The 21,713-nt window shown below is 41.6% G+C and overlaps 1 protein-coding gene across 5 annotated transcripts in view; it reads left to right on the top strand.

Moving 5' to 3' along the window:
• LOC133512399 (inactive dipeptidyl peptidase 10-like) overlaps positions 1 to 21,713 on the top strand; it is a 150,952-nt gene that overhangs the window by 100,472 nt on the left and 28,767 nt on the right. For all 5 annotated transcript variants that reach the window (XM_061841981.1, XM_061841980.1, XM_061841979.1 and 2 more), the window contains 7 exons: positions 3,972 to 4,069; positions 6,231 to 6,354; positions 9,699 to 9,737; positions 11,652 to 11,759; positions 14,607 to 14,698; positions 14,836 to 14,883; positions 15,167 to 15,288. In XM_061841981.1, the coding sequence (XP_061697965.1) occupies positions 3,972 to 4,069; positions 6,231 to 6,354; positions 9,699 to 9,737; positions 11,652 to 11,759; positions 14,607 to 14,698; positions 14,836 to 14,883; positions 15,167 to 15,288 (631 nt within the window). The remainder of the gene's footprint in view (positions 1 to 3,971; positions 4,070 to 6,230; positions 6,355 to 9,698; positions 9,738 to 11,651; positions 11,760 to 14,606; positions 14,699 to 14,835; positions 14,884 to 15,166; positions 15,289 to 21,713) is intronic.

Genomic DNA, 21,713 nt, shown 5'->3' with positions numbered 1-21,713 from the left:
AGCCATGGTTATATAAATTGTTTTTCACACTCACTTGTTTTTCTGGTCAAGACGTCTTGACCGTTTCACTATCTTGTTTTTCACTCACTTGTTTTTCGCATATAAGTTGTTTTTCACTCACTTGTTTTTCTGGTCAAGACGTCTTGACTATCTTGTTCGTATGCATACCAAAGACGAACATTGTAGTGGGATGTCTTGACAGTTATGGCTGCGTAAGATGTTTCTCAGAGCCTGAAGGACACACTTAGGTGTCAATCGTAAATCAGGAAACAAACATTGCGGCGCCAGGTGGGACGGGTAGGCCACCCGCCCTTCCTCTCGCACGCAACTGAAAAGTATAATAGAGAGATGCAGAGTACAAACAGGTAGAGTCTGCTGCGGGTTTCGTACGGACGCCCAGCTGGTTGACAAGCGGAGCTTTACCTGGATGTTAGGCTCTCCACCTTCTCGGCATAGGTAAGGAGCTCATATGATTGATTTCACGCAATGTCAACTGTCAACTTTGAGAACTTTCATTTGCATTGCATTCGAAATTAATATGCCAGTTATTGAGCCTAAATAGCATTTGGGAACGTTGGTCTTTTGTTGAGTGTCGTCTTTGTCTCCTGAGCGCCGACCAGCACCGATCCTTTCAATAAAACAACAATCATATGATGTTGGACTGGACCCAGAATCAGATGCAAGTGGAGGAAGAAGAATGGTTTATGAAATAATTACTCACCGGGTAGAATATCTAAGTGGCAATGGTGGTCTGTTGGAACATGGAAGGTGTATGATGTGAAAGCATAGGCAGATGGAGTAGTTGCGTGGTGTGGCTAAATTGCTGAGTGAGGTGGGAAACCTGGAAGGACCACTGGAGATGAAGAATTTAGCCCCTAAGTACGATGACAAGTTGTCGAGATAATCAACAAAGAGTGTTGACGCAGGTACCATGAATTATATCAATGCTCTGGTGGTAATTTTCAGACTCTGGCAGGTTTATATGCCGGTAGTGATGAGTGGTGATTAATACCAGGTGGGCCACCAAGGTTGTCCAGATTGCTAGGAAGAGGAGAGAGCGGCAAAGGGTGAGCCATAAACTGTAAAAAAAATCTCCAAAAGGGGAATTTCAAGGCACATCTTATGATAGATAATTCTATTTATCATCATAATTCTATTGTAAAAGGTAAAATTTCATTTAAACTATTTCAAGTATTTAATTGTTTGTTTACATAAATTGGTCTTAAAGCTCATAAAACCCAAAACAAATCTGGAATACAGAAAATTTGAATACTGTGAAGGAATTACCATTGTCCTAGTTTTTGTAGAAAAAAATGAGGGTCATTAAATCAATCAAAATATTGTACTTTAAAAATTTGTAAATCTTCAATACTTGGTTGGGAATCCCTTTGCACTGTGAAATTGAGGCAATCAGACTGTGGCATTGGCTGGGAGTTATTATATAAGACAAGATTTCCTTGATGCTTACTGTCAGTTCTTTGTTTTTGGGTCTCGTGCCCCTCATTTTCCTCTTGACAATACCGCATAGATTCTCAATGGGGTTAGATTCTGCCAAGCACTGTGATGGAATGCGGATCAACACAGATTTTGGTCCTTCTGGTGGTATGGGCAGGGCCCAGGTCCTGCTATAAAATGGAATTTGCATCTCCATACAGATCCTCAGTAGAAGGAATCATGAAGTCCTCTACAACATTATTGTAAACTGTTTACCAACACCTGCACTGGACATTTCACGCAAATTCATGAGTGATATTTTATGAGGGACCTTGAGCAACTTGGGTTTTATTCTTCACCCACCTTCCTCCAAATCTTTAGACCTTCCCAGATTCCAGGGCAGACTTTACTTTCATCGGGAAAGAGGACCCACGACCACTGGCAAAAGTCCAATGCTTCTTCTCCAGGGCCCAGTTGAGACGCTTACTACATTCGCTCAGACACGAGGGACCGGACTGTTGTAGCCCATCTCCCAAATGCATCAAAATCCTAGTCCTAGTGGAGTCCAAGTGGTCAGTTTTGGGGTGTGGGACGTCTGAGGCAGCTGATGGGTACTGAGTCGATTTGGGGGTCAATGAATAAAAACTCGGGCATGGGAGGAGTTCAGTTGGTCCATGAGAAAGACCTCCAGATGCTTAAAGGAAATTCTGATCCACCATGCGGCATCTCAGAAGGGGGAAGCAGTGCACTGTCAACACTATGTATAGTGAGGATGGGGCGATGCTGACCTTGACTAGAGTCATGTGGCTGGACAGAATACTTCGAAGACCTCCTCAATTCCATGGACACACCCTCCCATGAAGAAAGCAGAGTCATGGTTCTTTGAGGCAGGTTCTCCTGTTTCTGGGGTTGAGGTCACTGAGGTGGTGGAAAAACCTCCTCCCCAGGGGCCGATGGGATACACCTGGAGTTCCAAAAGGCTCTGGATAATGTTGTCTGCAGCATCGTGTGGACATCGTGGACAGTGATTCTAGATTGACAGCCTGGGGTGATGGTCAGCCATTTTAAGAAGGGGGACCAGAGGGTGTGTTCACAGTCCTAAGCCTCCCTGGTAATGTCAATTCTGGGGTGTTAGAGAGGAGGGTCTTTCGGAGGGTCAAATCACAGATTCAGGAAGAGCGGTGTGGTTTTCTCCCTGGTGTTTGAACAGTGGACTAGATCTACACCCTTAACAGGGTCCTTGCAGGTGCATAGGAGTTCGCCTAACCACTCTACGTGTTTTGTGGACTTGGAGAAGGCATTAGATTGTGTCCTTTACTGAGTCCTTTGGAGGGTGCTTTGGAAGTGTGGGGCACCAAACCCCTGATATGGACTGATTGGTCCTTGCACGACTGGTGTCAATGTTTGGTCCGCAATGCTGGCAGTAAGTCAACTCATTTCTGGTGAGAGTTGGACTATGCCAAGGCTGCCCTTTGTCATCGATTCTGTTCACATCTTTTATGGACAAAATCTCTAAGCTTAGTCAAGGCATGGGGCTCGAGTTTGGTGGCCTTGGTATTGGATGTCTTCCTTTTGCATATGATGTGGATCTGTTGGCTGAATAGAGTCACTCCTGAGAGTAGCCAGATCAGGTGACTGGGGCATCTGATTCAGATGCCTCATGCACGCCTCTCTGGTGAGGTGTTCTAAGCACATCCCACCGGAAAGAGAACCTGTGGATAACCTAGGACAAGCTGGTGAGACTGCGCTCTGGGAACACCTCAAGATCCCCTTGGAAGAGCAGGAAGAAGTGGCTGGAGAAAGGGAACTACTGCCCCCGTGTCTTGACCTCGGATAAGTGATAGTAGATGGATATCTGGGCTGGAAATTCAAATAATGTAAAAATAAATAAATACCTAAAATTGTTTAAATTGTGGCTCCCGAATCTCTAATCTATGAACATTTAACTTTTTGAATGAAAGCATGGAAATAAACCAAGTTTTCTGTGAAATATATATATAAATATATATATATATTTTTTTTTTTTGGAAAGGGTCTTTATCTTCGTCAGGAAGACATTTCAGAGCTCTCACTATCACTGTCATTCTGAGAGGATACTTGACACAGGACACCATTTATACACTAAAAAGCGCCCTGGCCCCTCCACCTCCCACCTTCGAGGCTCCGTAACTCCCTAGTGCTCCTCCAGCATTCTTTAAATAACAAAACTCACCAAATAGCAGTAATGCCTGAACAAAGGTTCTTTCGCACATTGTGAAACACGAGGATGACAATGACAGCAAATACAATATCTGCTATTGCGTTTGAAATTGTGAGTCGTATGTCAAATATTTTTGATCTCTGCAAGGCAATCTATGAAATTTCCAAAATTTTAAGTGTTTTAACTTTTCAAAAGTTCCCCTATGAACTTTTTTTTAATTTACTTCATCAGAATGTAGTCGGGTTTTTTTAAGCTTTATATTTCAAATCAATTTCAATAAGGTTTTTCTGACAAAAATTAATTGCAATAAAGACCCTTTAGACTTTCCCACTTGCAGGCTGGCCAACCCAATCCAGTGGTGAAGCTCTCCGTTGTCAATCTTTACGGGCCGACGCACACTCTAGAGCTCATGCCGCCAGACCGTCTCAAATTACGGTGAGAAGAGCTTCAGTTCTCTCATATAAATAGAACACAGTCCAGCTGATACCAGATGTTTACTTACTATTTGCTAAATGCAAGAATAATGAGGTAAGGACTTCAAGAATTTTCTTTTGGCAAATTTTCACGACTTTCTTCAAAGTCAGAAGTTTACAAACAGTAAGAGTACTGTGTGTTTTAAGAATTTGGAAAAACTGAGATGATGATGTCTTGTCTTTGGATTCTCCTGACTTGTTTCAAAGTGCCTTTAGGATAACAAAGTTTTGGAGTGGCCATCACAAAGCCCTGACCTCACTGCTGTTCACTCTGTGCGAGCCAGGTGGCCTTCAAATTTGGGTCAGTTACAGTGAAGAAAATAAGTATTTGAACACCCTGCGAGATTGAAGTTCTCCCAGTTAGAAATCATGGAGGGGTCTGACATTTTCATCGTAGGTTCATGTCCACTGTGAGAGAGATAATCTAAAAAGAAAAATCCAGAAATCACAAAGTATGATTTTTAACAATTTATTCGTATGATAAAGCTGCAAATAAGTATTTGAACACCTGAGAAAACTAATGTTAATATTTGGTACAGTAGCCTTTGTTTGCAATTACAGAGGTCAAGCATTTCCTGTAGTTGTTCACCAGGTTTGCACACACTGCTGGAGGGATTTTGGCCCAGTCCTCCACACAGATCTTCTCTCGATTAGACAGGGTTCTGGACTGTCGCTGAGAAACACTGAGTTTCAGCTCCCTCCAAAGATTTTCTATTGGGTTTAGGTCTGGAAACTGGCTTGGCCACGCCAGAACCTTGATATGCTTCTTACGGAGTCACTCCTTGGTTTTCCTGGCTGTGTGCTTCAGGTCATTATCATGTTGAAAGACCCAGCCATGACCCATCTTCAATGTTCTGAATGAGGGAAAGAGGTTGTTCCCCAAAATCTCACAATACATGGCCGCGGTCATCCTCTCCTTAATACAGTGCAGTTGTCCTGTCCCATGTGCAGAAAAACACCCACAAAGCATAATGCTACCACCCCATCCTTCACAGTAGGAATGGTGTTCTTGGGATGGAACTCATCATTCGTCTTCCTCCAAACACGGTAAGTGGGATTATGACCACAAAGTTTCATTTTGGTCTCATCTGACGACAAAACTTTCTCCCTTGACTCCTCTGTATAATCCAAATGGTCATTGGTAGACTTAAGATGGGCCTTGACACGTACTGGTTCAAGCAGGGGAACCTTCCGTGCCATGCATGATTTAAAACCATGACGTCGTCGTGTATTACCAACAGTCACCTTGGAAACGGTGGTCCCAGCTCTTTTCAGGTCATTGACCAAGTCATGTTGTGTAATCCGGGTCTGATTCCTCACCTTTCTTAGGGTTATTGAGACCCCACGAGGTGATATCTTGCATGAGGCTCCAGTCCGATTGAGATTCAATGTCATGTTTATCTTCTTCCATTTTCGAATGATTGCTCCACCAAGCTCCTTGCCAATTTCTCCGTAGCCCTTTCCAGCCGTGTGGAGTTGCACAATTTTGTTTCTGGTGTCTTTGGATAGCTCTTTGGTCTTGGCCATGTTACAAGTTTGAGTCTTACTGATTGGATGGGGTTGACAGGTGTCTTTTCGCAGCTCATGACCTCACACAGGTGCATCCGATTCAGGAAAATACATGGAGTGGAGGTGGACTTTTAAAGGCAGACTAACAGGTCTTTGAGGGTCAGAATTCTAGCTGATAGACAGGTGTTCAAATACTTACTTGCAGCTGTATCACACAAATGAATTGTTAAAAATTTCATACATTGTGATTTCTGGATTTTTCTTTTGATTATTTTACTCACAGTGGACATGGACCTACGATGAACATTTCAGACCCTGAGAAGAATAGCAGGGTGTTCAAATACTTATTTTCTTCACTGTACACCAGTTCTGGCAAACAAAATAGAACCACCTTTCCTCCCAATTGTTGTGGGAAGCTTGTGGAAGGACGTAAAAATGTTTGACCCAAGTCATACAGTTTCAAATCCTAATGAACTTAATTTAAACCTCTGTTCATGAAGAAAGTCATTGCTTAATGACATATATTATACTTACGTTTACTTTATACATCTCAACTTTATTGTCCTAATTCATTTGCAGAGAACAAGAAGACATAATAATCTTTTTGCCCCTAGGGATCATTATGTGACCATGGTGAAGTGGATTAGTAAAACCCACACATCTGTTAGATGGTTGAACCGAGCTCAGAACATCTCCACTCTGGCTGTGTGTGACACCACAACAGGAGCCTGTGCCACGGTATGTTCACCCCACGAACCGACAATCAATTTAAGGACTGGGCGTTCTGCATCTGACACTGAATGTCAACTGTTTTTTTACAATAAAGAAGTTGTATTTGCAGGTACCGTTTTATGTTACCCTTTTGTTATAACAACAACACACTGTTGCCAGTAAGTTAGAAAATAGTTGCAGTAACATATGACAAAAGTGACAAATGAGTGTTTCTGTTCATTGTGGGGCGGCACGGTGGCACAGCTGTAAAGTGTTTGCCTCACAGTTCTGAGTTTGCATGTTTTCCGCGTCCCTTCGTTGGTTTTCTCCGGGCACTCCGGTTTCCCCCCAGATCCCCAAAACATGCATTAATTTCTTTAAATTGTCCATAGGTGTGATTGTGAGTGTGACTGTTGTCTGTCTCTGTGCCCTGTGATTGGCTGGCAACCAGTTCAGGGTGTACCCTGCCTCCTGCCCGTTGACAGAACTCCCCATGACCCTGGTGAGGATAAGTGGCAAAGAAAATGGATGGATGGATATACAGTGTTGCCTTGGTTCTCGAACACAATCTCTTCCAGAAGGCTGGTTGTAAACCATAACGTTTGAAAACCAAAGCACGTTTTCCCATAACAATGAATGTAAAATTTTATATACGTCATCAGCAAAAGGGTTAGAGCAGGAAAACTGCAGCCTAGTGGACATTTCCTCCCCATTGGCAAATGTGTTTGCACAAGTGGCATCACACACAAACGGGATATAATGTTCACATTTCTTCACCGTCCCATATTATTTAGCTCCACTCCTACATCTGGCACTCCCAGGATCGCTCATCACTATACAATGGTGACTTGGTTCTCGAACACAATCCGTTCCAGATGGCTGGTTGAAAACTAAAACGTTCCAAAACCAAATCACGTTTTCCCATTAGGAAAAAATGGGAAATGAAATAATGCATTCCAAGCCTAAAAAAATAGTTGTTGTTTTTTTTTTTTTTTAAAAGCTTTTCCTGATGATAAACTGCATAGTAGAAATACATGTATAGTTTAAATATTTTATATCAACAAATCATTTAAGAAATATATTTATTTTTTGCTTAAAATGTATGCTTTAGCCTAGTAGAGTATGCTCAGCTGGGAGTGCGTTGTCGTATCTGTAGCGACTCGGCCCCCAGCCTTGGAAAACTTTTTTTATTAACAAAAGTGCAGAATAACTTAAAACAACCCAAAATGAGGAGGAGGGGGGGACTAATTGTGATTTATTTGCACAGAAAGCATATAAGGTAAAAAAAATAACTAGAGTTAGGGTTAATGGAACAAAACGAAAAAGCAATGCAAAACAACAGTTTCAAATGTCTTCGGTGGGGTGACTCGCCACTTTTTCACAAAGAACGGATCTAATGTTTGTTTCTGCCATCTTTTAAGCACTTTTCTGAAGTGGCTCATAACAACATCATTAAAATTTTGCAGTGCTCTGCAACATTCAGCTTTATTCGGGTGATGAAGTGCTAAAAAATTATGGCTATCATTCCATTTAGCGCAGATAGTTTAATATCGGCACTTGAGACATCCTTCCTGCCTTCAGCCTCATCAGACGACATCTCCTCCCTTCCTCGCCAACACTATCCCCTGCTAACTGCTGCTCGTTCACGAAAGTAAGAAGCAACTTTTCGAATTCCTCCAAGATCTATGGCCTCTGCTTCGTCAACACGGTTGCTCCTTTAGCAACATCACTTGCTTGGGTTGTGTTTCAGAATGGTGCTGATCGTCGTTTTCGCCATGCCATACTTCGATAACTCAGAAACACCACACCAGATTCGTGAACGGCTATCAAATCCTTCTTGAAGTCGACAGATTTACGCACCACTTTCCTCTTTTCAACACCAGCAGTTCCACTTGCCTTCTTTGGAGCCATGATTGGGAGTTAAACTTGCTCAATTTGAAGAAAAAAAGTCACGACAGTACTGGGAAACGTCCACGAGCAAAGGAAGGCGTGAGTCAAATGGTTGCACCGCCCGTACACATTAAGTCTTTCTTTTCCGTTTTTTTGGGGGGTGCGTTCGAAAGCACAATAACAAATCGTCATGGGTCAGCTGGTCGGGGTGTTCAAATACCGATTTTCGTTCGAAAATGAAAGCAAAAACAAAACTCAAAATTTTTGTTCGAAAACCAATTTGTACGAAAACCAAGACGTTTGAAAACTGAGGTACCACTGTGTATATATATATAAATCATCAGTATTCCTCACTGATGAGAGACAAAATTAGATTTTAAACAATCCAGAAATCCTTTCATTTTTTAAAAATGTATTAACAGAATGGAAAATAAAAGCGGCACAGTGAAGTGACTACTTAGAGCGCGAGCTTCACAGTTTTGAGGACCGGGGTCGAAATTCCAATCCCACCTATGTGTGGTTTTGCATGTTCTCGCCTTGCCTCCATGGGTTTTCTCCGGGCACTCCGGTTTCCTCCCACACCCCATAAAGATGTATTAATTGGAGACTCTCAATTGACTCTCGGTGTGATTGTGAGTGCAGCTGTTTGTTTCTACGTGCCCTGGATTGGCTGGCAACCAGTTCAGAGTGTACTCCGTACCCTCCTTGAAGATAGCTGGGAGAGGCTTCAGCACTCCTGCAATCCTTCTGAGGATAAGTGGCTTAGAAATGGATGGTTGGATGGTGAAAAAAAATTTTGCCTTATTAATTACAAACAAGCAAGATATGTGGCTTTCACAAATGTGTAACTTCTTTGAGAAGCTTATCTGTCCTCCAGTTGTTAGTTAAATTAATGCCACCTTCTTTAACATATCACTTACCCTAACCCTCACATTCTGCTGGTCCTATCAGTAATAGAATTAGTAATATAGACTATCGCACGACTCATCAATTTAAATTGCTCCCTTTCCACAATTGGCATTGCACTGGTCAAAAACCGGAACCATGAATGGGTAAGGGCACTTGGTATAATCTTAACATAATGTGGTGTGTTGCATCTTAAAATTGTGACTTTTAGAACGAATAGTTCCTCTTAATTGAATATCAATATATATTGTTCTTCGTTCTTGTTAGTTTGTTTGTTCTTCTTCTCAGTACTCAACATGAATGTCACATCAGGGCAGCACCGACTGCCGGAGACAAATTCCTTGTGTGTTACATACATGGCCATGAAAGCTGATTCTGATTCTGTAGTGCTGGTGTCCCCCTGCTTAAGCCAGTACATGTCCAGGCCTGTTACACTGTTGGATTGAGGAAATAGAATAGAATGCCAAACAAGGGCTGTGATCAATTAGTTTGTTGGCACAAAATAAAACTTTGGTCATTGATTTTTTTAAAAAAAGAAAGAAAAACACAATGACACTTTTCTTTGTCTTTTTCAGAGACATGAAGAAAATTCTGAGCTCTGGCTTTCTCGACAGGTAAACTTTGTTTTTAGAATGCAACGTTATTATGTTTCTTGCTACTAAATTATATTACTGTTGAGTCCATCTTACCATTTTCTTCAATTCCTACAACAGCTGACACAACATTGACTTTTATAACATATTTTTATTTCTCATGGCCTACATTGTTGTTCCACCAACATAAAGTATTTGTCCTTTTGCTGTTTGATGTCCAAGTATGCGCAATTACATTAAAAGTAATGTTTTGAGTTGATGGTTATATTTAATGGTATATTTTACAGAATCAAGTTTGACCACTGCACACAGATATAAATAATGTGATGAAATTCACCATTTAACTCTGAATTCTGGTGAGTTCAATAAAAAAATATAAACCTCCTCCCTCTTACAACTTTTTCTTTTATTAAATTATAATATAAAATGTATACAGTGCCATGAAGGTCCCATAGCTCAGTGGTTAGAGCACTGGTTTGGTAAATCAGGGGTTGTGGGTTTGTATCCCACTGGGGCCTCCACTCCCTGAGAAGGGTTGCATCAGGAAGGGCATCCGGCGTAAAAATTGTGCCAAACATATATGTGCGTTCATCTGAGATGACACGCTGTGGCGACCCCGAAAGGGACAAGCTGAAAGAAACTTACCTTTGTTATACAGTGCCATGAAAAAGCATTTGCCCCCTCCTGATTTCATTTTTTTGGTTTTGCATATCTATGACACAAAGGTTTCAAATCATCAAACCAATTTTAATGTCACTCAAAGACAAGCCAGGAAATACAAAATGCATTTTTCAAATGACAATTCAATTTATCAGGGTACAAAGAAATCTAAACCTTTCAGACCCAGAAAAGTAAAAAAAGAAAAGTAATTGCCCCCCATGTTAAATCACAGTCCCTGTGATTAATATGAGTTTGTGTTAAATGAAACCCCAGGTCTTGCGTAAATTGAGTCTCATTACATTTATATTTTATTATTTTAGAATGCATTTTTATTATTTATAGTATTTAATATGTGTATCTCAGTGTAACTGTAAGGCTTTGAATGTCCCTTTCATAAACAGATTTTTCCATTTTAAGATATAATTCACATCGTATTGTTAAACTAGTGCTCTAATTTCCACAGCATGGGAGTATTCTTCAAAGTTTGGCAGTGCCATTTGCTCTTTGTAGCTTCTCATCTGTAGTGTTTCAAATGTACCTCTGGGCTTTTAATTGTACTATTTTTGAAAAAAAGAAAAAAGAAAGAAAGAAAGAGAAAGAAAGAAAGAAAGAAAGGCAGGAGATCCATTCTCTCTGTGGCTCTAATTTAGCCTGTGCCAGTATTGGCTTGCATCTGACTTTCTGTTGTATTCATCTGATATTTGATGAATCATATTGGCTATGCCAAACTATATTATTTCTCTATTTACCTCCTCCCAAAATGCACGGAATTATTCATTCATCTTCCATTACACTTAGTTCACAAGAGTCGCGGGGGGTGCTGGACCCTATCCCAGCTATTTTCGAGGAGGAGGTGGGATGTACCCCGAACTGGCAAGGCATATGAAGACAGACAACAGTCGCACTCGCAATCACACCCAGGGGCAATTTAGAGTCTCGAATGAATGCACGTTTTTGGGATGCGGGAAGAAACTGGAGTGCCCGGAGAAAACCCACGCAGGCACGGGGAGAACATGCAATCTCCACACAGTGGGGCTGGGATTTGAACCCCCATCCTCAGAACATTTAGGCCAATGGTCTAACCAGTTGGGCCACCGTGCTGCCTGCACAGAATTAACCTTTTGTAAAACATACCCATCATTTTCACAAAAATCCAAAAGCCTTTGAATCCAACTGAAAGTACCACAGTTTATGTGAAATAACTCAAACTAGGAACTTCAGATTTGGCTTTGGTGGTCTATAAATATGTTTTTGTTGTTGTTTTGTTTTCTCTAGAACCAAGAACCAGTGTTCTCGAAAGATGGCAAAAGATTCTTCTTGACTGTACCAGTTAAACAAGGAGGACGTGGAGAGTTTCATCACATCGCTATGTTTAACACCCAGGTAAAGCTTCATTTGTCTTGAAATTAAGCCATTAGTCTATCCATAATCCATTTATTGTGCCATTCTTACTTTCTTTACCACTAAAGAAGTTGTTGATGTGGTTTTTATCTTTTTGTGGCACAATCGTAGCTAACTCGTACATCTCTGAGCGATTGAATACCTATTAATTAAATCAGTGTCCCCACGATGGAAATAGGGATTACAGCAACATCAGGAATGTCAAGTTCCTAATCATCCATCCATGTTTTTTTCTTTACCGATTTCCCTCACAAGGGTTCAACTGGAAGCTAGTCCCACTAAGTTTTGGTAAGACGAGGTGTACACCCAGGATCGGTTGGAACTCAAATGGAGTGCACATATACTACACATAAAATATCCATTCATACCTAGATTTATACCTATGTACTCCAATTTAACTGATCATAGATATTTTCAGACACACGGGAAGGACAGGAATGGCTGAGCTGAGTTTCAAATTCAGAACCTGTTCATTGATACTAAAAATTACATTCACCATACAATGTTATATTACTTTTATCCTGGAACTGTTTTAAGTTGGCATCATGGTTTCTTCATATTAAATGGATATTTATTTAGAATCAGAATAGAGCAGGACAATAAGTGTCTGGGGTATTTTTGGTGCATTGAGCACATATATTAGATGGAGAGAAGCCCATTTTATGCATACTTTTTTGAGTGAAGTGTATTCTATGGAATACTTTATATTCTATAAGCTTTCTCATTGTAAATGTGTTATTATATATTTGTACTCAATAATTACTGTCAGTGGACATATAAATGAGTAATTAGTAATTTTGTCATAAGTTATAAGTGCATTGATTTAGTGCACTTCGTGGCTTCTATAACCACTGCCGGGCTATTAATCCTCGCAACGCAATGGTGTGGGACCGGCAACACAGTGTAGCCCGAATAACACAAAACAAAACATTACACTTAATAATAATGCATAGTTACATTGCGCATTGAGTCAAATTCAGCAAGCATTTGAAAACATTTATGTGGAAATAGTGTAAAATTTTGTAATGTAAAAAAAAAGAAAAAATGGTTAAAAACGTCAAATTCAATTTTATTTTCTCAAGATCATCCTAATTAGTGTTCCGATACAATAATACAAAGAATAATTTTTTTTGTCAGCGAGGATTTCGTCTCTTGTAATTTAGTTTTTTTTTCTGTATCTTATTTGTATTTTTTCATTGTAGGGATGTTGCTTTATTGGACAAGTGGGTTACAAGACACTCAAAGAATTTATCTCCGGTAGCTGGAGCCACTCTAGTAACACAACAAATAGTTATTATGATGATATACATTAAGACATGGAAATAAGCAGTAAAAGTGTACCACTAGTGTGGGGATATTGATATTATGGCAATTGTGCAAATTATGCCTCAAGCAATTTAGAGCAGTTTAGAGCATTTCAGTGATCTGCTATAGTGATGATGCAAAAAGTGCTGGGTTCGCAAACGAGTTGCCAGTAGTAATCCACAGAGGTATGCAAAAAGTACAGCATTGTAAAACAGTGAGTGTACAAATAATACAGAAAAGGTTCCTGGCAGAGATGTCCGAAAATAGTACCAATTTGCAATGAAATTGTAAGTCAATTGTTTAAAAGTTAATGGGAAGAAGGAAGAGGCTGTTAGAATGTTTACGTTATTCAATACTGACGACATGAGGGAAGGAGCTGAAATAACTGGTGACCGGGATGTGGAGTGTCCAAGAGGATTTTGTGTGCTCTTGTTTTAGTCCTGGCAGTGTCCAAGTCCTGGAGACGAGGTAGGTGGGTACTGATACATTTTTTTTCTTTCCAGCCGCCTTGACTGTCCATTGAAGTGTAATTTTGTCCTTGCTTGTGGCAGCACCCAACTGGACTCTGAAAGACGAACACAGAACTGATTCAAAGACTACTCTGTAGAACTGCCTCCTCAGCTCCTGTTGCTGGGTGTGCTTCCTCAGAAGACACAGGAATATCTTCAACTGGGCCTGCCTGCAGATGGAATTAATCTTGGTCTTCCCCCTCCTGGCGCAGAGAAATTCTCAGGAACCTGAAAGTCTCACCAGTGACACATGGAAGTTAGGCCGTGTGAGGGGCAGCTGTGGCGAGGGATGTTTCCAGAGGTCCACAATCATCTCTATTGTCTTGAGAGTGTTAAGATCCAGGTTATGTTGCCCACACCAAAGTTTAAACCGCTCCATGATGGTGTTGAACGGAGAGTTGAAGTTCAGGAATAGGATCCTCGCATTGAATCTTCTGCTGTTGAGGACTTCCAGGCTGAAGTGCAGCCCAGTGTTGACTGCGACCATCCATAGACCTCTTTGCTAATAGGCAAACTTCAGGAGGTTCTGCAAGGGTCCTGTGATGTTCTTAAGGTGGTTCTGAAAGTTCTGTAGTCATTCAGTGTGAAAATTGCAGATTTGTTGGCAACTGGGATGATGGTGGAGCATTTGATGCTGGATGAGACTTCACACAGTTCCGAAGATCTATTGAAGAGCAAATCCCAGCCCCGCCTGTGTGGAGTTTGTATGTTCTCCCTGTGCCTGTGTGGGTTTTCTTGGGGCACTCAGGTTTCCTCCCACATCACAAAAAATGTGTTATTAGATGCCCTTAGGTGTGATTATTAGTGCGAATGGTTATTTGTCTCTGTGTGCCCTGTGATTGGCTGGTAATTGGTCCAGGGTGTACCCTGCCTCCTGCCCGATGTCAGCTGGGTTGGTTCCAGATCTCCCAGGACCCTTGTGAGGATAAGCGGCTCAGAAAATGCATGGATGAATTATCACTAATAAATAATAAATCTATACAAATTGCGGCACATCTTGTTTTGCTCTTCTTAGCTCAGAACAGATGAAAATGAGGTCCGGCATTTAACATCAGGAAACTGGGAGGTGACGAAGATTCTTGGTTATGATGAAAACACTGATAATCTGTAAGTTTAACTGATGACATTAGAAATATGTTTTTTGTATGTCAGACAACTTTCATCAGCTATAGAAAAGTTAATTTTTCATTGTCTGAAAAGTACTGAAAAGGTTCACTTTCTTTTTCAATAACGTCTTTTTGTAGATACTTTCTCAGTACGGAGGGTTCACCACGAAGGAGGCATCTTTACAGGTTTGTTTTTTTTTTTGGGTTACTGTCATATTTGATTTTGAATGACGAAATATGGAGTGGAAATTATGTTATGGAAATAAGAAGGTTTAAAACCCACATATCCTTCTTAAATGGATTATGTTCACCATTTGCCTTCATTAAATAACATTTGTATTGTTTTCAGTTTTTATTCAAGCATATCTAATATCTATAGGATCGACTGATGTTCTCTGCTGTCTCAGTTATTTTCTTTTTCACAGCTACAAAGCAATTCATTATCTGACTCATTTTCTTTCTCTTTTAGTGTGAAAACTGTAGGATTGTTCCTACGATGGTGTTTGACGTGCAAGCTTAATAAGGCACACTGTTTGTACTTTGATGCTGTGCTAAGCCCTACACACCAGCACATTATCCTCCACTGTAAAGGTAGGTAATCATCCATCCATCTATTTTCCAAACTGCTTATCTTTGCAATGGTCACAGGACTTCTGGAGCCTATCCCCGGGTGAAAGGCGAACTACACCAAATACTTTATATTGTGAGATTCTCTTAGATATTCATACAATGGGGATAGAATTTTATTTAAATATTGCCACCAATGGATTTCCTACAAAGGCTTGCTACTAAGGATATGGCCTGTGTCCAGCTGGTAAAAAAACAGGTAAATTTTATTTACATAGTGTCCATTTACATGAGACGGTACCTCAAGACATACATGGAGTAAGTCTTAAACCATGCTCCTCACACATAAAGAAAACCAAATAAACGCTACACAGGCAAACAATGGGTGACTGAAGCAAGGGGAAAAAATATCTCTAATGAAGGTCTACATCAGGTTGAGGTCAAGAGAGAGTGGGAGACAGCACAATAAGATAAAGAGATTGAGGAAGGGATATCGTTCATTGACATAAAATGCTTTTGCGATGACAGTAATCCCTTATTTGTCGACAGGTTGCTGGTCCAGACTACCCCCATGAACGGCGAAATCTGTGAAGTAGCAAAGAAATATTTATTTTATAAATTTTATACGTTATAATGTTTCATGCATGTACTAAATGCAATACCAAAATACTGTATATCCATGTGAGGTGCAGGTATTATTTTTGTTTGCTTGGGTTTGCCACCCTCATGTTCTACAGTACTATATTGTCTGTGACTGTGACTATGTGTGTGGCTTTAAAAAGCCGTACAATAAATAAATCCTGATGAATTTGGACCGAATGTTGTGAATACTCGACATGGGACGCCCCTAGTGACAACATCTGTGGACTAAAACCATCATTTGTGTAGTCTTAGTACCCAGCCTAGCCTAGCCTAGCCTAGCCTAACCTAGCTCGATAACAAGCAACGCATGTAATCAAATATTTGTTAAGGAGGAAATCATTAAACGTTAGTGCTTACATGACCGGCAAAACCTACGTTTAATCTACAACGAGGACCGTAAGGACTTAGTAGGAAGGTGGGCAAGTAGAAATGGCAACTTAAACTTGCTTATAGACACAGACCACTTTAGCTTAGCTGGCCATCGTGACGCATTTCTGATGAAACCGTGCTGTTGAATAAACATCGAACGTGAGAAACTTCATAACTTGTACGACGAGGGCCATGAGGATTTATAGGAAACTTAAAAATCTTATCATTTTACATCTTAGTACCCAAATTGGTGCTGTATCATTCGAGCTGAAGCTGCTCTAGTGCGCTAACAACATTACCTCCGGAGAGTATACAACGAGAACCAAACATCGAACGTGGATTCAACCTTCAACGACTAGAGTGAGGGCCATTGTGGTTTGAATCCCTTCCATCCAGATATGCTTTAAATCACCATATCCTTAATATTTTCACACAGGTAGTATGCGATTCGTGTCCCTTATGTGCTGACTATGTTTATGTGATTGCTTTCATTTGACCTTAACATAGATTAGGTAGTATGTGAATTGTGTATCTTTTGTGCTGACTCTTTATTTGATTGCTTCTTCTTTTTTACTATCTACAGCCCATTGGGCTGACTGTGTTTATTTGATTGATTTTATCTGACTTTAACTTTAGGTAGGATGTGAATTGTGTATCTTTGTAGACCTAGAAAAAGCCTATGACAGACTACCAAGAGAGGAACTGTGGTACTGCATGTGTAAGTCTGGTGTGGTGGAGAAATATGTTAGAATAGTTCAGGACACGTAAGAGGGGAGCAGAACAGCGGTGAAATGTGCCGTAGATGTGTAAGAAGAATTTAAGGTGGAGGTGGGACTGCATCAGGGTTCCGCGCTGAGCCCCTCCCATTCGCGGTAGTAATGGATAGGCTGACAGATAAGGTTTGACTGGAATCACCTTGGACCATGATGTTCGCAGATGCTATTGTGATCTGCAGTGAAAGCAGGGAACAGGTGGGTGAACAATTAGAAAGATGGAGGTATGTACTGGAAAAGAGAGGAATGAAGATTAGCCGAAGTAAAACAGAATATATATCCGTGAATGAGAGGGCCGGAGGAGGAAGAGTGAAGCTCCAGGGAGAAGAGGTAGCGAGGGTGGACGACTTCAAATACTTGGGGTCAACAATACAGAGCAATGGTGAGTGTGGTAAGGAAGTGAAGAAACGGGTCCAAGCAGGATGGAACAGTTGGCGGAAAGTGTCTGGTGTTCTATGTGACAGAATGGTATCCGCTTGGATGAAGGGCAAAGTTTATAAAACAGTGGTGAGGCCGGTCATGATGTACAGATTGGAGACGGTGGCTCTGAAGAAACAGTAAGCAAAACTGGAGGAAGCAGACATTAAGATGTTTCGGTTCTCGCTAGGAGTGAGCATGTTGGATAGGATTAGAAATTAGCTCATTAGAGGGACAGCGAAAATTGGATATTTTGGAGACAAGGTTAGAAAGAGCAGACTACGATGGTTTGGACATGTTCAGAGGTGAGAGAGTGAGTATATTGGTAAAAGGATGGTGACGATGCCAGGCAAAAGAGTGAGAGGAAGACCAAAGAATAGGTTGATGGATGTTGAGAGGGAGGACATGAAGTCAGTGGGTGTCAGAGAGGATGATGCACGAGATAGGTTCCGATGGAAGAAGATGACATGCTGTGGCGACCTCTAACCAGACAAACCGATAGAAAAAGAAGAAAGAAGACACTTTCTTAACTGTGTTTTAGGCTTTGGAAAATGAATCAACCGGGCCCCTTGTAATCTAGCAGGATATCTTTCATCAGAATTGCACATACACCAAGCGCATCTGAGGACCATTTTCTTCGTAACATTAACTTTTCCAAGCGCACGCTACTGACAACCGGCATTGTTTGTGGGACAATATGGCGAGAGGAGCGTGTCAAGCCTGGGGTTAAGACAATGCGGCTATCTGATTGGCTATTATTGTACGAGTGATTGACAGGTCGTAAAGGTCCATTCTTTTGGCCTGCTGCATCAGACAGGCATCTTCCCCCAGCATTGGAGCCAACTCACCACCAGGTTTTGATCAGTTGACAGCTCCGCCCCTCTCTTCCCCTGAGTGTCCAAGACATGTGGCTGCATGTCCAATGACACAACCACGAACCTGCATCCATTTCTGTATACCATGATGGGCGTCTTTTAACCATGCTTTGTCTGGTCTCTCACATCAAACCCATTTGCCATGGGTGAACTTACCAGGGGCAAGACAACTTAAGCTCCTAGGATCATTGGGACACACAAACCCCACCACCACGATAAGGTGACAGCTTGAGGAGGGGCTTATTTTATCAAACGTTCTAATATTGATTGATATTGAACAGCTTGTGAATTGGTTGAGATAATATTGAATTATATGTAAGTAAACATATAGGCTTTTGCTGTTAAAGTTGAGGATATTTTGTGTTCAAAGTTCAAAGTTGATAAGGCTATGTTTTTCAATGTAATTATTCCAGCTCTTGTTGAAGTTATGAATAAAGTTGTTTACTTGAGTCAGTAACATTTTCTCTTTTCTTTGAATGGTATATTCCGTAAATTAAAAAGTATTGAGTTCATGTTTTCTACAATCCTTTGTGTTAATTGATGTTGATTTTTTTAAAATTCACTCCAGACATGTCTGTCACGACCCATTGGTGTGGGACAGGACCCAAATGCAGGACTCCTGAGACGCAGAGGCAGTTTTGGAAAAATATTTATTCGTTCCAAGGGCAGGCAGACAGTCAACTGGAGCAGCGGTAACCCGGACGTCAGGCGTAGAAGGCAGGTCAGCGGGCAAGCAGGGATCAGTACATGGGAGATCAGTCAGAGAGAGCCGGAGTGTCAAGGGCGTTAAGCTTACGGGGTTGGTCGGAGGACAGGCGGAGGTCGGTACACAAGGGTTCAGGATCAGAAACGAGAAAGTGCAGGAACGAGGCATGGATGGCGACGATCTGGCAAAGCCACACTGTCCGCTGGGTCCTATATATTCTGGGGTTAATTATTAACGATGTGGCGCAGGTGTGCGCCTCCTAATCAACACAGGTGTGTAGGGGACCTGCAAAGCCAGGGCTGGGACTGGCAGGACCATGACAATGTCCAAAACAACATATACAAAACATACAAACCCACATCTAGAAGGGGACCAGCGGGGGTCCTATGATGCTCTTGAGTTGGTCCAGCACAATGTGTTCATAGAATTTCTTGATCACAGATGTCAGGGTGACAGGCCTGTTGTCATTCACAACAAGATTGCAGATTTCTTGCAGACTAACGAGAGAGAGAGAAAGACAGTGAGAGAGAGTGAGAGAGAGAGAGAGAGAGAGAGAGAGAGAGAGAGAAAGTGAGAGAAAGTGAGAGAGAGCGAGAGCAGTATTACAACTAGTTGTCTTTATTTACATAATACAGGTCATTATTATGCTGGAGGTGCAGACAGTGCAACAGGGGGCTTTATTTTGGAGAAGAACATCGTGATGGGGAGTTGTTGTCTTTGTTTTATCTTCTGCTCCAAAATTCCTCTGCAAAAAGACATAACCCCCTCAACACCATTGCCGAACTCGGCAATTCATACCATGGTGTCATTTATTACCAGTGGGAAGTTTTGCGCATCCTTTATCATGTTGGACAGTTTTTCGCACGTTCTCCAGGGAAAGGCTATGGTTTGTTTTCAGGTTTCTCCTTGTCTTTACCATCATCTTCTTACTCACTTGCAGACTTGTCAAGTCAAGAAGATCATTGTCAGTCAGTGGTTCTGAGTTGCAATTAATTAGGGTGCAGATGTCTTGCTGTGTCATGTCCACAAATCCCTTATCCCTAATATTGTGAGCCAGCTTCACCACCTTCTCCACTGCTGAGTGATGAATTTAATGAGGAGTAAACCCAGGGTAGTCGTGCACCACTTTCGGCCATAATTTATTCCATCTTGATTTTATTGTGTCACTTTTCATATCCCAATAATGCCTGCTGGATATTACACAAACATGTGCCTATGTCGTAATGACGGCAGTAGTTTTTTACACTGAATTTGTTGCTGTCATTGTCAACTGCCGAGACGAGGCCCTCCATCGTGGAGCGGGTGCAGAGGGCCTTAAATGCACGAATGACACTTTGATCCATTGGCTGAATAAGAGATGTGGTGTTTGGCAGAAGAAATATATGGACCCTGTCATACTGCAGGTCCGTTGCATGGCCTGCCGCAGAGTCCGTTGGGAGAAGGACCTTAAAGTGGAGGCCCTTTTCAGCCAGATGCTGAACTTTACCTGAGGGATGAAGCAATTGAGGAACCACTCATTTGTAAGAGCCTTTGCAATCCAAGCCTTGGAGTTGTGCGTCAAATAAACTGGGAGCAGAGCCTTATTTTTGTTTTTTAAATCTTGTGGATTTTTTGCTTTATAAATTAAGCCTGGTTTCAACAGGAAACCAGCTGCATTGCCACACATGACAGTCACATGGTCCTTGTAAGCCTTGAACCCTGGGCTCTTCCCTTCCTCCCTAAAGGGGAATATGCGTGAAGGTATCCTTTTCCAAAACAGACCTGTTTCGTCCATGTTAAAGACCTGCTCAGGGAGGTAGGTAGTCTCCCTCGCTGATGAGGTTCGGAAATTCCTCCTCAACATAACGCCGAGTGGCATAGGTGTCCGCTGAGGAGAAATTCGCGATGCACTGAATCTGCGATAGGTGATCATTGAAATAGAGAGGGTTTACTGAATTTTACACCCATGATTGGGGGAAGGACAAAGCTGGGCTGAGGAGGACACTTTGCTTTGTCAGATGTTGTGGCACTCTCACATTCATTCGCACAACCTTTGGGGAGCTGTTGGCCTGGATGTGCCTAACAGTTGCGACTCATCATTTCCCTGTGACAGTCTTTTTCTTTATTCTCTGTTTTAAATGTTCATTTCTGTTTCTAAATACTTTTAATTGTGTAAAGCAAAATGAGTTGCCTTGTGTATGAAATACCGGCATGGTGTAGCACCATTAGAGCGTTGGCCTCACAGTTCTGAGGACCGGGGTTCAAATCCCGGCCTGACAGTGTGGAGTTTGTATGTTCTCCCCGTGCCTGTGTGGGTTTTCTCCGGCGACTCTGGTTTCCTCCCACATCCCAAAAACATGCTTTAATTGGAGGCTCTAAATTGCCCTTAGGTGTGATTCTGAGTGCGACACTTGTCTGTCTCCATGTGCCCTGCGATTGGCTGGCAAACAGTTTAGAGTGTATCCTGCCTCCTGTCCGATGGCATTTGGGTTAGGCTCCAGCACTCCCCCAACCCCTGTGAGAATAAGCAGATCAGAAAATGGATTGATGTGTATGAAATGCGCTATCTAAATAAATTGGCTTTGCTTTGATTAAATCTATACAAGGTTAAACATGTACCTGTAATTATGACAGAGGGTGGCGTCATTTGACTTCCATTCTGACAGTGAAAGTCATACGGGTATCAAT

This window comes from Syngnathoides biaculeatus, chromosome 14 (assembly GCF_019802595.1).
Source record: "Syngnathoides biaculeatus isolate LvHL_M chromosome 14, ASM1980259v1, whole genome shotgun sequence".
In the NCBI taxonomy this organism is placed as follows: Eukaryota; Metazoa; Chordata; class Actinopteri; order Syngnathiformes; family Syngnathidae; genus Syngnathoides; species Syngnathoides biaculeatus.
The sequence above is the reverse complement of the archived record's forward strand: the minus strand, read 5'-3'. Positions and strand labels throughout refer to the sequence as shown.